This window comes from Heteronotia binoei, chromosome 16, assembly GCF_032191835.1.
Source record: "Heteronotia binoei isolate CCM8104 ecotype False Entrance Well chromosome 16, APGP_CSIRO_Hbin_v1, whole genome shotgun sequence".
Lineage (NCBI taxonomy): Eukaryota > Metazoa > Chordata > Lepidosauria > Squamata > Gekkonidae > Heteronotia > Heteronotia binoei.
Window position 1 is genome coordinate 36,479,824 of NC_083238.1, and position 16,623 is coordinate 36,496,446.

Genomic DNA, 16,623 nt, shown 5'->3' on the forward strand with positions numbered 1-16,623 from the left:
CCACCGTCCCTCCCGCATCAAATAATTAAACAAATAATTAAACAAAGCTCCCTATCAAATAATTAGTGCAGCAACCAGCATTCCAATGTGCTCTCACTCCATGTCACTGTAAAGGGTCTCAGGGTGTGGATGGATTCTGCACTATCATTGGATAAACAAGTGCCCATGGTAGCACGGTTGGCATTTTTTCATCTACACCAGGCCTGCCAGCTGAGTCAGACATTGCCATATTGATCAATGCAACGGTCACCTCCAGACTGGACTACTGCAATTTGCTCTACATAGGGCTACCCTTGAAAACTCTTTGGAAACTGCAGGCGGTCCAGAATGCAGCTACCAGGTTGCTAACTGGAACATCAGTCAGCTCATATTTCTCCAATTCTGCAGCAGCTGCACTGGCTCCCAATTGATCTCCAGACCTGATTCAAGGTGTTGGTGTTAATTTATTTATTTAGTGAACTTATATTCTGCCCTTTCCCATCAGGCTGTTAACATTCAAAACCCTTAACTATCTGGGACCACCTCTCCCATTACAACTCCCCACACTCATGTTGATCATCATCTAGGGGCCACTTGCAGGTGTCTGGCCCCAGGTGGTTCGGCAAGCTGTCACCAGGGGAAGGCCTTCTCAGTTGTGCCCTCTACCCCATGGAATGAACTCTCAGATGACACCTGTGTCCTGCCAGACTTATTTAGTTCTGCAGGGCATGCACAGCTGAATTATTTAGACTGGCCTTGAAGGGTAAGCATGTGTTCTAGCTGCTTTAATAGTGGCATGGTGATAGCTGCATATTTTAATCTTTTAATGTTAATCTTTTATATATTTTTAAAATATATATATTTTTAAATCCTTCCTCACTGTTGGTCAGAGGGGACTAAAAATGGTGTTTACCACAGCAAAGTACAGTTTATGGTGCTCTGCGTAATAACAATTTATTATAATTTATTGTTGTAAGCTGCCCTGAGCCCGCTTGTGGGATATAAATCTATAAATTAAATTAAATTAAAATTAAACCAAATGGTTCTGACCCGGATAAAAGCCACAGCAGTGGTGTGACTCTGTTTCGTGCTGTCTTGTTCCTTTGAAATTAAATTATTCAATTTTTATTATTTTAAGGCTCTCAACCAGAATGCTGAACTAAGGAGTCGCTTGAACAGAATACATTCAGAGTCTGTTATTTGTGATCAGGTTGTCAGTGTAAATATTATCCCTAGTCCTGATGAGGTAAGACTTTGGCATTGCTCTAATGGATTTATAACAATCAAATCCTGCTAATTACCACTAATGACTACATCATTCTGTTTGACAAAAGCTGGCAAGTGGTGGGGTCGAACTCATTTGAGATCATGTTCCACTTCCACTCAGAAAAGTAAATGAGCTGTGGTTCCTGTGAGATTTCCGTGAAAAATACTATTTCACATCTGTGAGAAGTGGCGAGTTCGGTGTGCATATTCAAAGAATAGGAATTGGTCTAATGGCCTGATTAGACAATATGTAAAATGTGAGTTGGATGTTTCATGTGTGATCAGAGTCTCACTGCAAAACAGTGTGGGGGAGCCAGATCACCTCCTGAGCATGAGATGGCAGCAGGGAGGGGCTTCAGCATTCAGCATTCGTCTCATGCACTTTTGCTAGGGAAAAAAATTGATCATGGGGGGCAGGATGTTTATCCTGCTTGCCAGTTCCATGTGTCTGCCCAGGAGACATGTTGAACCAGAAGCTGTCCCTTATGACTGTTTTTCCTAACAAAAGCATGCAGGGTAGAAGGGAAGATATAGAATCAAGAATCCATGGAAGGGACCTCCGAGGTCATCTAGTACAACCCCCTGCACAATGCTGGAAATTCACAAATACTTTCCCCTCACACACAGACCCAGTGACACCTGCTCCATGCCCAGAAGATGGCCCCCCCAACCTTCCAGGATCCCTGGCAAAACTGGCCCAGAGAAAAATTGCTATCTGATCCCAAAGTGGCAATCAGCATTTCCATGGGCATGTAAAAAAAGGGCCATGAGAACTAAAGAACTTAAGCACTGATACAACCCTTCCTGCCCTCCTTCTTATGATCTGTCTAACTTCACAGGATCCGCATTGCTGTCAGATGGCCATCTAGCTTCTGTTTGAAAAACTCCAAAGAAAGGGAGCCTACCACCTCCTGAGGAAGCCTGTTCCACTGAGGAACCGCTCTTACTGTCAGGAAGTGCTTCCTAATGTTTAGTCAAAAACTCTTTTCATAGAATTCCAACCCATTGGCTCTGGTCTGACCTTCTGGAGCAACAGAAAACAGCTCCGCACCATCCTCTATATATGACAGCCCTTCAAGTACTTGGAAGATGGTGATCATATCACCTCTCAGTTGTCTCCTCCCCAGGCTAAACATACTGAGCTCCTTCAGCCTCTCCACACAGGACTTGGTCTCCAGACCCCTCAACTTCTTTGTCGCCCTCCTCTGGACCCCATCTTTGTTACATTCCTATGCTGAAACCCCTCCTCTGCCATGGTCAGGGGCCAATTCCCACCCACCCATGTTTCTAAGGCAAATCATGGGTCGCACATGAAACCAGGGCTGGCACGTGGGAGTCGGTGAGGTAGGCGGCTGCTTGGGGCACCACCTTGCCGTGGGGGTGGAGGCAGGCACCCCATCCTTGCGCCAAGGGACCTGGCTGGGTAGCAGCCACATGCTTCTTCCTTCATTCCAATTTGGAACGAAGGAAGAAGGACACGGGCAGCCACTGCCCAGCCAGCTCCTTCTGAAGAGGCAGAGGGCTGAGCGAGGGGCAGGTCGAGTGTTCTTGCTTGGCCCACCCCTTGCCCAGCCCTCTTCAGAGGGAGCTGGCTGGACAGCGGCCATGTGCTTCTTCCTTCGTTCTGATTCGGAATGAAGGAAGAAGCATGAGGGTGGCTGCTGCCCAGCCAGATTCCTTTGAAGTGCGGGAGAGTTCTGGGTGAGGGGCGGGCCGAGTGTTCTTGCTTGGCCAGCCCCTCGCCCAGCCCTCTGCCTCTTCAGAGAGAGCTGGCTGGGCAGCAGCTGCCAGCCTGCTTCTTCCTTCGTTCTGAATCAGAACAAAGGAAGAAGAATGTGGGCGGCCACTGCCAAGCCAGCTTCCTCTGTGGGGGCGGGGAGAGGGTTGGGCAAGGGGCAGGATGAGCAAGAACGCTCGGCCCACCTCTTGCCCAGCCCTCTCCCCCCCTTCAGAGGGAGCTGGCTGGGCCAGCAGAGTGCGCCATTGCGATTATGTCGCTTTTAAGTGACGTCATCGTGCTGCGCGTGATTAGAGTCCTGGTTGGGGTGCAGAATTCTGCCTCTGGTGGCAGAACCCCTAGCGTCAGGCCTGAATGAAACACAGGTCAAGCTGGGGTTCTCCCCAACCTAACTTATCTAATCAGACTGTAAGGTGTTTGTATGAAATTGACAGGTTGTGGAGATCCCTACGCTATGAGTTTTTGAAATATGGAAGGGAAACATTTTAGTCCAGGGGTAGCCAACGGTAGCTCTTCAGATGTTTTTTTGCCTACAATTCCCATCAGCCCCAGCCAGCATGGCCAATGGCTGGGGCTGATGGGAGAGCTACCTCTGTTTTAGTCTGTGTAGTAGCATTCTGAGAATACCTGTTACTCTATTTACAGCCTTGCCTATTGAAGTTAAAATTATCACCCCAAATAACTAACTTAGAATCAGTAGTAAACTTTTGAAGATGTTTGTCTTCTTTATCCTCACTGAGCATATAATTAGCTTTTATGGAGTGTCTTCATGCACAAGAATACGGTTGGTTCCAGTGCGCCATTTTGGCTCATGCAAGATCACAACCAGCTCAGCTCCTGTTTTTAGAAGCAGCCTTGGAATCCTCTTCCTGGGAGCCCCCTACCCCCAGGAGCAGGATTGCAGGAGGCTACCATGGGGGGGAGGCCTAATCCATTTGCACTCTGTGGCCAAAAGTCCTTGCTCCTCAGGAAATGGCTGCACTGAAGCCAACCCTTCATTGTCTTTCATGAACCAGACAAACTAAACATTGCTTCAGCCTCAGAAGCACATGAAAAATTGGTGCTTACATGTCCCATTGAATTGTCTGTGTATTTTCTTTCCATCTATTACCGTTTAAGAAAGTTTTGGGGTTGCGTTTTCCTCCCCACCTCTTTTTGCTGTATTTCATTTCACAGTTAACAGTAGCATGTGCTTTGCTGATTGTTCCCTTCGGTATGAAAAAATAATTGTTTCAGCTTCTCTTATTTGAGTCCAGCTCTGTAGAGTATGAGCTGGAAGAAGGATTTTTTGCTCAGGATAAATTACTATAAGTGGATCAAATTGCAGTTTTAAAAATTTCTACAAAGGCTGCATGCCCTGAACACTTGGACTTAGGTGGTTTCTGTTGTCCCATTTCTTTCTTTCAAGTCATTGGAGCAACTTAGAGATTCACTGGCTGTGGCCCCCGTACTATTACAGTAGCTCAGCGATCCCCATTGTGGTGACCAGCAGTGCCATGACACCCCCCTTCTAGTGCCCAGTTGCTAGTTCTGCATAATACAGAGCCAATCATGACATTTCATTGGAGCAGGGGATATTTCAGAGGCATCGCCTTTCTATGGGTAGGAAGCACCCATTTGGAAAGAGCTGCCTCCATCATGAGAGGACATTTGATTTAGAGCATGCTAACCTTTTATAGAAACTTCCAACGTTTTGGAATTGGACCTAGTGGTCACAGTCAGGACCGGATCTACATATTTTTTGAGGGGGGGTGGAAATTAAAAAATGACGTCCCCTTATGGGCCGTTCTGTCTTATGGTCCCATAGAATACAATGGACTCCATACCCAATTTGGCACCCCCCCTCCATCAGCGCCCGAGGCAAGCACCCCTCTCTGCCTCCCCCTAGATCCGGCCCTGGTCACAGTGGCCATTTCGTGCTTGGTCCCATTCAACTCCCCAGACAGCCATTTTGTTCCGGCACCCACTCTCTGTTCTGAGACTTCTGAAAGTGCCCATATGGTCAACAATGTTAGGGACACCCATAGTTGCTTGTTAACTGTTTATAAGTGGTGTTCTGCTATGGGGTGAAAAAAATGGAATTATTTCCCTTGTCAGAAATGGTATTGACAGCACACTCCTCAGTAGGTGCCTATGATAGTCATATGAAAAGGATAGATACACTTTTTACCGGAGCTTTGGGCTGTGCTTGCTGTGGGGAAAATTTCAGTCTCCCAGAGCAAACACAATGCACAGCTTGAATGCTGTGGAAAACTGGTTTGCTTGCAGTTTGGTGAGGGAGGGGGGCATCTATATCATTCAAAACCAACTGGAAAAGGTAATTGGAGCGATTTAGCTGTGCAAGGCTCATGATAACTTTACTGCCTCTTACACAAACAGTTTTTGGAAGACAAACAGAGAGAGGATATGTGAGAGAGGCAGTCCCTTTATCCAATAAACCATCTCGATGGGGCATGTTTGTGAAGCTTCAGGCAGTGTGTGAGGTTTATAAGCCAACGTATTTGCATCTGCGTATTTGTGTTTGGTTTTTCTTTTGCAGGCTGGCGAACAGATCCATGTCAGCCTCCCACTCTCCCAGCAGGTTTCTAATGAGAGCAGGCTTTCGATGTCAGAATCGGTCTCTGAATTCTTTGACGCACAAGAGGTGCTTCTGTCAGCAAGCTCCTCCGAAAATGAGGTATTTTTGGTGGGAGTATTTGGTCATTGTAATATCTTCAGGTTTAGAAAAGTTTATACTTCTGGGGGACAGAGAGTTCCTGACTCAGATTCCCAACCAGTAGCCATGTCAGTCTGATGCAGCCAAAATCACTAATGCCCTTGAAGACTAGCTCATTTCATTGCACAAGCTTTTGTGAGCCAGAACCCATTTTGTCAGAGACACAAAGTGGATTTTTCCTCATGAAAACATGGCCTTTCTAAATGTGCTCCTTTGGGGCCATGAGCTCTCTTGGTTCAAACATCACCAAGTATTTCAGTTTTTATTAGCCTGCTCTGTACTGTAGAACAATGTGATACCTTTGCTTTTACATTAAGGATTTGGATGCTCATTTCTTTTTCTTGAAGAAGCTGCTGTATAGTTTATTTCTCTTTAATTTTTGATCTTGTAGGGAAGTGTTGAAAGCAATTTTCCTAACATATTTCAAGCGTGTTCCATAAAAGAGAAAAAAATAGCTTTTAAAAGTTTAGTATTCTTACAAGCAGAGAATCTACAAGGACTTGCGGGAGGGGATTTCCTCCCCCTACTATCTCTGCTGGACCTTCTTCACACTTCTGTTTTTCCCTGCTTCCTTCCCTGAGCCTCCATCCCCTCCCTTTTTTACTTCCTTCCCCCCTCACAGTTACTTAGGCAAGCCAAAGTGTCTACCAATGCCCTCTGAGGTGATCTCAGCATTTTAAAACATTCTTTCGCCAGTTCTTTTTTTTTTCTTTTAATGTAAGGTTTTTCTGCATCTTTTAATGTAAGGTTTTTTTACCTTTTTAATGTAAGGTGTTGCTTCTCCCTCTAAAAACATATTTTAAGAGAGAGAAACTATTCTGCTTTCCTCTGTGGAGAATGATAAAGGAAGAGTGTTTTTTCTCCTTTGCCTTCCTATGAGACACATCTCACCTGACTGTCCCTGATTGCACTGTGTGGATTTTTTGTTATCCACATTTTGTGGCCAAATTAGATGTGTTTCTGCATGACTTTTAAAATAAAGCAACAACAGGAAGCAAAAAAAAAGATGTATAGGTAGCTAGTTACTTTGGCAAGTTGCACCTGTGGGTTTGGCCTTTGTGTCTCTGTTCTTAACTACTTTACCAGGCAAAACTATATATTAAGTTCAGCTTAAAATATTTTTATTTTGTTTTTTTAATAATCCTGAGAAGTCAATTTACTGGTGAGCTCAAGGTTCCATACCTTTACTCACCTACTTGCTAGAAGGGTGAACAGTCTTCCCACATCTGGTGAAAGCCTCTCTACATGCAGCAAAAACAAAAAGCAAAAAACCCCAGGACACAGAAGAGAACTTGAAGAACTCCACAGAGAACTTGGAGAATGAGGCAGAAAAGGAATAATCTCTTTTTCCTTCTCATTCTACAAAAAACAAGCACAGAAAAACCTCCAGCTCTTTCCCTACCACATGCTGGGTTTTTATAGTAAGGTAAAGGAAGAAAACCAGTGCTCATCTCTCATTCTTTGTAGAATGATCCAAGTGGGCAGCCGGGTTGGTCTGAAGCAGTTGAACAAAGCAGGAGTCAAGTAGCACCTTTAAGACCAATCAAGTTTTATTCAGAACGTATACCTGATCCCCTTGTCTGATGAAGTGTTCTTAGAGAGCACACGAAAGCTTACGTTCTAAATAAAACTTGGTTGGGCTTAAAGGTGCAACTTGACTCCTGTTTTGTTCTTTGTAGAAGAGGGCCATTCCTTTCTCTTCAAGTAGGGTTTTGCCAGAGGCAGCAGCAATACTAAGGCACTGTGTTTATTTTCTGCAAAAACCCAGCACGTCATTCTACAGAACATGGGGAAAGGGTTGTTAATGATGACCACAAATAACGACTGTGCTGGTAGGTGAAGCCAGAACTTCTGGCTTTCCCGTTTTAGTGAAGAGAAACAGGAGCTGAGAAAGGGTGTCTTCTGCAACACCTGTTCTGTGAGTTCATGATTTATTAGGACATAAGAACATAAGAGAAGCCATGTTGGATTAGGCCAATGGCCCATCCAGTCCAACACTCTGTGTCACATAAGAACATAAGAGAAGCCATGTTGGATCAGGCCAGTGGCCCATCCAGTCCAACACTCTGTGTCACATAAGAACATAAGAGAAGCCATGTTGGATTAGGCCAATGGCCCATCCAGTCCAACACTCTGTGTCACATAAGAACATAAGAGAAGCCATGTTGGATTAGGCCAATGGCCCATCCAGTCCAACACTCTGTGTCACACAGTGGCCAAAATACACACACACACATTGTGGCTAATAGCCACTGATGGACCTCTGCTCCATATTTTTATCCAATCCCCTCTTGAAGCTGGCTATGATTGTAGCCGCCACCACCTCCTGTGGCAGCGAATTCCACATGTTAATCACCCTTTGGGTGAAGAAGTACTTCCTTCTATCCGTTCTAACCCGACTGCTCAGCAATTTCATTAAATGCCCACGAGTTCTTGTATAGGAAATATTAATGCCAGATCTTTCAGAGAAGGGGGGTATGCATCCCAAATCATTATAAATCCTATGTTATGCTTAGTCTAAAGCCTTAACAGACCCCTCAATCCCCCTGTAAATCAACCCATCCTCCTTTCCAACCCATAGGCCGTGTCCGCTGTGTATCCTAATAAGCTTTGTTTAGTAGAGTGAGTTCCATATGTAATATTCTTTGTGTTTAGATTGTGATTTTGCTTTGTATTAAGTAATCATGGGTTTCAGACCTCTTTTTTGCTTGGCAATACACATGCTTCTATTGGTTAAGGACACCCCCCTCCCCTCCCAATTTTGAAGACTTGACTGACATAGTTTTATTCTGCAGTCATTTTGCTCCATATGAGGTTGTTAGATGATAGGATAAAGTTTTTCGAACTTGACAGATTGGACTTACTCTTTGATCTGCAAGAATCTCTTCTGCTAGAGGATAGTTCCCTTTCTACTCTCTTTCTGCTACAATATATAAATGGATCAACTAATTAATATCAACTAGTTAAAAGTACCAAAGTTGGAAGTACCTGACGAGTTAGGGCAGGGACTGTGGAAGCTGGTTGCCAGGGAAAGTTTTTAAATAGGTAGAGTAACTTAAGCCTCTTTTACTCATTAAGTTGTAACGTATGTTACAATGAGCTACATGGGATATTCCCAATACAGACAATCACCATTTTGTCTGAAAGAAGCAATGTGAGTATTTGCAGTTTAAGTTCCCCAAAAGCCTGGGAAATTAGGGTTCTGGTATGTATGTACCAAGGCTAGAAATACGTGCTTTGTCCCTTTCAGAAAAGATGACAGTCATTCATATTGAGGGGATCGCGTGTAGCATGTTTTCCCTATGTGCATGGTAAAAGGTAAAAATAGAAAAGGCTTTACTCTACACAGCATGGCTGGGGGGAAGGGAGGGAAAAGGAAACATGTCTTACTGGGGACTTCAGTTTCTGAAACCAGCTATTTGTGTTCATAGCTTATCATGATCATAGTAATTTAATCTCTTCATTTCTCTCCTTCAGGCTTCTGACGATGAATCATACATCAGTGATGTGAGTGATAACATATCTGAGGACAACACCAGTGTAGCAGACAACATTTCTCGGCAAAGTATGCAGTTAAACAAATACAAACTGTAGCGAGTCATGCTCTTTTTAGGGACTGGCTAAACGTGCATAGAAATAGATAGGAACATTTCCTTTGTACTTGGTGGAATTGTGTGGACAAGCGCTAATGTCAGCATGAGAGGCAATATGTGTAGTGGTCAGAAGACTAAACTAGGATCTGGGAGACCCAGATTTGAATCCTCACTCCGCCATGTAAGTTTACTGAGTGATTGTGACCAGTCCCATTCCCAGTTTAGCCTGCCTCACAGGGTTGTTATGGGGATATCATGGAAGAGAGGAAAGTGATATAAATCAGTTTGGCCCCCATCATGGAGATAGGCAGAATGAAGTAAATAAATGCATTAAGTACTATAGGGATGCAAATCTCAAATCACTCTGAAGACCACATTTAAATTCCTAGCAACTCAGATTGGCTGCATTGCTATATGACCTACCCAAAAGGATTTCCTCCTTCCATCCCACAACAATTCTGTCAGTGTTTCTCTTTAACAATCTTTGTTAAACCCTCATGTCTCTTGGCTTCCTGTAATATGTTCTGTCTGCACCATCACAGGTCTCTAAATTTCGCTGTCCGCTCACCCTCCTTTCCTCTGTTCAGCCCATAGTATTACAATTCCTTCTTTCTCTATACGCAGATACTTCCCCAATGTCCCAGATGCTACTTAATCCAGTTTTGCAATTGCCCCTACCTACAGGACCATCTACACCCTTTTGTCTGTTAGTGTCTCTTTTTCTGTTTGCGTCACTGCAGGTTTCCTGGTTGCGCTTTTAGTTATCCTCGGGGCTTTATTTGTAGCAGGAACTCCTTCTCATTTAAGGCCACACCCCCTGATGTAGCCAATCCTCCTAGAGCTTACAGGGTTCTTCTTATAGGGCCTACGGTAAGCTCCAGGAGGATTGGATACATCAGGGGTGTGTGGCCTAATATGCAAAGGAGTTCCTGTTACAAAAAACCCTTGTTATCCCCCCCTTTAGCCTCATTTTCTTCATTCTATAGCTCTCCCCTTTCTGAATAGTTCCCCCCCTTTTCCCCATGCACCCTAATAGCACCCTCTTCTCTGTACTGCTATAGGTCTCTTTACACCCTATGTCTGATCCCTCTTTCCTTACCTCACCAGTGTCTCTGCATGACCATTTCTTTCCCCTCCTCTTTTCTTTCTTTTCTTCTTCTATTTTTTCCTGTCTCTATTCTCCCTACTGTTCTTTACAGAATCCACTGGCAAACAACACACAAGACTTTCAGTCTCCCAGCAGTTGACACTCAGGGTGTTACATACAAATGCATAGAATGAAATCCCAACAAAGCCACTTTGAGAAGAGGACAGATTGGAGCAGAGAAAGAGCAGGTTGGGAGGGGTTCCCAAGATGAGTTTAGAAACTTCTGATAAGGAAAGCTTCGTGGTGGGGGGGGGGGGGAGGAAGGGGGGAGGTCAAAACAGTAGGCAGACAAAGGGCTATGCATCCTGTCTCTGTCCCTACTGTTTTTTGCTCTCATCTGCCCCCTTCTGGTTGCTTTTCTGGTTCACAAGGGCCAGAAGTTGCACAATTGTATTTGTATGTGGTGTACAATTTGGTCCTGAGGGAGTCTCAGTGCCAAACCAGGCATGATACTGAGAATTTGGTGAATAAGTCCTTACTCATTCTTATTTTTCTTTTTAATGAAAAGTCTGAGGGAACCCAATTCAGATAGGGATCAAAGGGAGTAGGTGGTTTAGGTGTTCCCCATGTTCCATCTTCCTGACTCAAAAATAGTTCTAAAGGGTCACCATTTGACTCATTGGAGGTAAACATACAGTTCCTTATGGGGCAAATAACAATTCTGTGGGGCAGAGTCAGGACAGAAAAACGTCACTGTCAGGATGGGGTAGGTTTAAAGCCTACTTCCCCTCACACCATGGTCCCAATCCAAATGTGGGCCCAGCGCTCCTGCTTTTTAAAAGGTGAGGGAAAAAATGCCTGGTTGTCAGTCAAGTTGATCTACAAGGGGAAAGTAGGGTATACGTATTTAAACAAAAGAATATAAAATTCCTAGAATTCCTAGTGTTGTGCATAGTTTGACTCTCAAATAGACACAGAAGAAGAGCCAAACTACATGTTAATGGTGGCCACAGTCCAGCTTATGGCAACCAACACCATTTTAGAAGGAAATTTAGCTGTTTAAAAATTACCACAAGGGCCATATTCTGATCAGGCCCAAGCTCCAGTGGCACGCGGAGATCTGGTTTCCCCATCCTGCCTTTTCAAGTGCCAAAACAGATGGGGGCAGGGAGGAGATTGCCTGGTTTCACCACAGTGTGGGCCAACTAGAGCCCTTGGAGCAATTTTTAGATGGCTAAATTTCCCTCCAAAATGGCATTAGCAGCTACAAGTTGGACCTGTGGCCACTGTACTGTGCAGTTTGGCCATAATTGACTCTCTGGAAAAGCTAGCTCAGTTTCCATCTAGTACTTCTTATTCCACAGAAGGAAGAAACCAAGTAGATATAGCACCACAGGATTCCTTCCGTTCCCACCCTGTACTTTTGATGATTGTACTTTTGATGATTATCATAGTTGTATGTAAGGCCCACCAAACTAGTGTAAGTTGCCAACAGGTATTTCGGAATTTCACAGGAGAGGACTATTATTGGCTCATGGGTCTCAGGTTAGAAGTTTGATTGAATTCAGACTTAATAGCCTGATGTGTATATTCTTATGTCAGTATACAAGGCTTTTGAATACAGTATTTACGCTCTCTATTTTCTCTTCCAGTACTTAATGGTGAGCTGACAGGAGGCGCTTTCAGAAACGGACGACGGACTTTTCTTCCAAGTCCCTGCCCTGACACTAGTAACATTAATCTGTGGAACATTTTGAGAAATAATATTGGGAAAGATCTCTCCAAAGTATCCATGCCTGTAGAGCTGAACGAACCTCTAAACACTTTGCAACACCTTTGTGAAGAGCTGGAATATAGTGAACTCTTGGACAAGGCTGCAGAATGTGACGACCCCTATGAACGCATGGTAGCAACCTTGACAATGCCACTTTCATGTCCAGTTTCCTTACTCTCTGCTAGAGCTCTTTCGTGGAATATATCTGTGCAGTTTTCATGTTGGGTGCCCTTGTGGTTACTGAATGAAACTGAGTACTGAAGAGCCAAGTGAGAAAAAATGTGTTATCCTTTTAACATTCTTGCGTGTTTTCATCAGGCTACCCTGCCATTTTGTACTGTTAGCTGGTAGGCAGGGCTGGCCATAGGGCTCATGGTGCCCCCTCCACAGTGCCTCCCCCTCCCTCCCAATTTTAATGCGTGGGATCCGGCAGTGAAGCACTGCGTTCCCAGGGTTCTTTCAAGGCTGCCGCTAACTCCTCCCGACTTCCTCCCTGAATTGCGTGGGAAGAAAGTGGGGAGAAGGCAGCGGCGGCTATCGCTTTTTCAGTGGCTTGCCCAGCTTGTCCTTTCCACTGCCACTGCTCCAACGCTGGTCATGAGTGCACCAGAGGTAAGGCATGGGAGCCGCCAGCCTCCATGCAGCTTTACCCGCTGATCAGCTGGGGGGCAGCCTTGAAAGAGCCACGGGAACGCGGTGCTTCACCGCCAGTTCCCAGTCATTGAAATTGGGAGGGAGGGGAGGCAAATAGGGATTTGCCTAGGGGGTGGGAGCAAGGGCCGATTTTGGCACCTCCGCCTTGCCAGTGCCCTAGGCAAATGCCCTTGCTATTTGGCTTTGGGACACTGGCTAAACCTCACTGAAACATTGGCTTTGGGACACTGGCTAAACCTCACTGAAACATATATGAGAAGAAAGAGGGAACTGGAGAAAGATATGTAATCTTTCTTAGGTCCAGTCTTTAGTCCACACCTCCCTGATGTAGCCAATCCTCCTGAAGCATACAGTAGGCCCTGTACTAAAAGCTCTTTAAGCTCTTGGAGGATTGGCTACACCAGGGGTGTGTGGCCTAATATGCAAAGGAGCTCCTGCTACAAAAAAAAAGCCCTGCTTAGGCCCTCCTTTACATTCATTCATTCATTAAATATACAGAGAAACACATATGTGTCTAGGGGAGAGGGTGCTTCTGTTTTTCACAAACTTAGCTCTCAGTTCTTTTCCCCATCTATAGAGAATGGGACCTTTGAGAGTGGGGCCAAATTATACAGAGAAGTGCAAGCAACCAGGTTTGCTGAGCCAACTCGTAGACCGACTGTGGATGTTACAGAGAAGTAGTGATTCTGGATGTGTGACTGGCTTTATTCTTTGTTTCTGGTGCAATAGCCACAACAGTCTCGTACATCTCCTGTTATGGGAGAATGTATCTCATGTGTAGCCCTTAAGGACACATCTATTACACCACTGTGGCTAGTAGTGCCCCCCCAAGCCATTCTGAGCCCGGAAACAACATGGTTGGAAGTATGAAGCCCTTTCTCCCCATCTATGCCAGTTTAGTGTAGTGGTTAAATGCATGGACTCTCATCTGGGAGAACCGGGTTTGATTCCCCACTCCTCCACCTGCAACTACTGGAGTGACCTTGGGTCAGCCATAACTCTGTCAGAAGTTGTTCCTCTGAAGAGCAGTTATGGGAGAGCTCTCTCAGCCCCACCTACCTCACAGGGTGCATGTTGTGGGGAGGGGAAGGGAAAGGAGATTGTAAAAAGATGAAGACTGCAGATTTATACCTCGGCCTTCTCTCTGAATCAGAGACTCCAAGCGGCTTACAATCTCCTATATCTTCTCGCCCCACAAAAGACACCTTGCAAAAGTCACCTGAGCCACTTTCGTGGGAAGGGCAGGATATAAATAATAAATAAATAAATAAATAAAGGTGGGTGGGGCTGAGAGGGCTCTCCCAGCAGCTGCCCTTTCAAGGACTACAAGAGCTATGGCTGACCCAAGGCCATTCCAGCAGCTGCAAGTGGAGGAGTGGGGAATCAACCCGGTTATCCCAGAGAAGAGTCCGCACACTTAACCACTACACCAAACTGTAAGCTGCTCTGAGACTCGTGAGTGGAGGGTGGGGTATAAATCCAGTCTTCTCTTTTTCTTTTTCTATACTCAAAGCAGATTACAGCAGATAAAATACAATACATAGATTAAAGCAGTTTAAACAAATTTAAAACAGACAACTGGCTAGAAATACTCAGAAAGTCATGGGCAGGAATGTGTCCCTCCTTCCCCTCTATGCACTGGCATGTGGGCTGTGACGAATCCGTCCAGCCTTGTGTCTTGTGGATGCTTGGCTAAAAGTCGGGTTGGGAAACCTAGATCTGCATTGCCCACCCATCCCTCAAATGAAACACCGCACAAATTATGGGTTAAACTGGGAATTTTATTTACGCATAAGCTGGTCTGCACCATTTAATTACACTTTAAAACACAGGTTGCATTGTGCTTGCAAAGCAAGCTTCCTAGCAGGACAAAACCAGCTCAGAGCCAGGTCTGGAAGGATTTGTCGTGGCCTGCATGCCAGTGCATAGATGGCTACTAAGCCTTAAAGCCCTTCATATGCCCCCCAACACCGAAGAAGCCTCCAGCTGAGTCACCCAGACTGCCATGCCTGCAGTTGTTATATTTGATAATCACCTTATCCCAACTTGGGGCAGACTCTGGGCAACTTACAAGGGGCATAATGCCATAAAACAATATGCAGGCTATAAAAATAATATATTATTTGATAAAGAATTAAAACCAGAGTAGAAGAGATCCAAAATGGGATCTTATAAATTTCTATTCCAATTCTGGACTGCATAGCCATTTTCTGGGAAGGGGGAGAGGTGATTTTCTGGGAGGGAGGAATGGTGCCAGCCGTTAAATAAAACTATTGCTGCCCTCAACCGAAAGCCTGGTGGAACATCTCTGCCTTACAGGCCCTACGGAATTGCATAAGATCCCACAGGGCCCTGGTGTCATTTGGTGGAGAGTGCCACCAGGTTGGGGCCAGGACTGAAAAGTCCCTGGCCCTGGTTGAAACAGCTGGACATCCCTAGGGCCTGGGATCACCAGTAGGGTTGCCAAGTCCAATTCAAGAAATATCTGGGGACTTTGGGGGTGGTGCCAGGAGACTTTGGGGGTGGGGCAGGAGACATTGGAGATGGAGTCATGAGCAAGGTTGGAACAAGTACAATTGAACTCCAAAGGGAGTTCTGGCCATCACATTGAAAGGGATCGCACACCTTTTCAATGCCCTTCCCTCCATTAGAAATAATGAAGAATAGGGGCACCTTCTTTGGGGGCTCATAGAATTGGCCCCCCTGGTCCAATCCTTTTGAAACTTGGAGGGTGTTTTGAGGAAAGGCATCAGATGCATTGCTGCAAAGTTGGTGCTTCTACATCAAAGAACATCCCCCCCAGAGCCCCAGATACCTGCGGATCAATTCCCCATTATTCCCTATGGGAATTGTTCTCCATAGGGAATAACAGAGTGCCCAGTAGACATTTCCCTACCCCCTCTCTTTCTAAAGCTTTCTAAGTGGGGGAGAGGGCCTCCAATCCAGGGAACCCCCTGCCCCCCCCCTCTCTCTCTCACGCACACACTTTTACTGTGTCTGGTTCCTCCACCACTTTACTTGCTCTGAAAACGAAAGCAAAACAAACGGAGCGTCTGTGCTCTGACGAAACTTCTGCTGACCCTTCCCCATGAAGGGCTTCCTGTTTTCTGCTTCCTGCTCAACCTTAAAGGCACACACTTTAAAAACCGACATGTTTGCAGGTTTCTAAACCTGCCGGAGCTCTAGAAATACATAGTGACTGTGGGGGCAGGGCTTCCCCCCGCCGGCCAGCTGGCTGGGGGTGGGGGGAAGCCTGTAAAACCGGGGGATCCCCCACTGGGACTGGGGATTGGGAAGCCTAATCACCAGTGAGTTGTTGTCAGTAGAATGTAGAGCTCTCCTGGGGATGTGCCAGAGGAGGTGGTCCTGGCAGATACATTGGTCCCAGACTGCTTAAGGCCTTAACGGTCAATACCAGAACCTTAAACTTGGCTTGGTACTCTGCTGGAAGCCAGTGTAGCTGGCGCAGTGCCGATTGAATATGTGCTGTCCAGGACGTTCCCATCAGGACTTATGCTGCTGCATTTTAGATCATTCCTGTATATATACATGCAACATCCCCCCCCCCCCCCAATAAATAGGTACTAAAGATTTCAACACATTCTATGATACTGCTCATTTCTGTGTGTGAAATTAACTGCAGTGCATTCTTACAAGCAACAAATTGCTTGCTAGTTATGCTTACACTTCCTATTTGAAACAAACCCTCTTAGTCGAGCCTGTTCATTTGAAGAGAGATGTTCCTTCCAGGTTGCTGCCATTATATGTATGTGCACTAGAGCCGTGCTATAGTTTGCCTACCTGGATGATACACCA

General features: G+C 45.4%; 1 protein-coding gene across 4 annotated transcripts in view; it reads left to right on the top strand.

Annotated features, from left to right (window-relative positions):
- OSBPL6 (oxysterol binding protein like 6) overlaps positions 1 to 16,623 on the top strand; it is a 194,242-nt gene that overhangs the window by 147,790 nt on the left and 29,829 nt on the right. For 3 of the 4 annotated variants that reach the window (XM_060256910.1, XM_060256911.1, XM_060256912.1), the window contains 4 exons: positions 1,118 to 1,225; positions 5,523 to 5,660; positions 9,177 to 9,264; positions 12,032 to 12,285. In XM_060256910.1, the coding sequence (XP_060112893.1) occupies positions 1,118 to 1,225; positions 5,523 to 5,660; positions 9,177 to 9,264; positions 12,032 to 12,285 (588 nt within the window). The remainder of the gene's footprint in view (positions 1 to 1,117; positions 1,226 to 5,522; positions 5,661 to 9,176; positions 9,265 to 12,031; positions 12,286 to 16,623) is intronic. The other variant, XM_060256913.1, reaches the window with a different exon arrangement.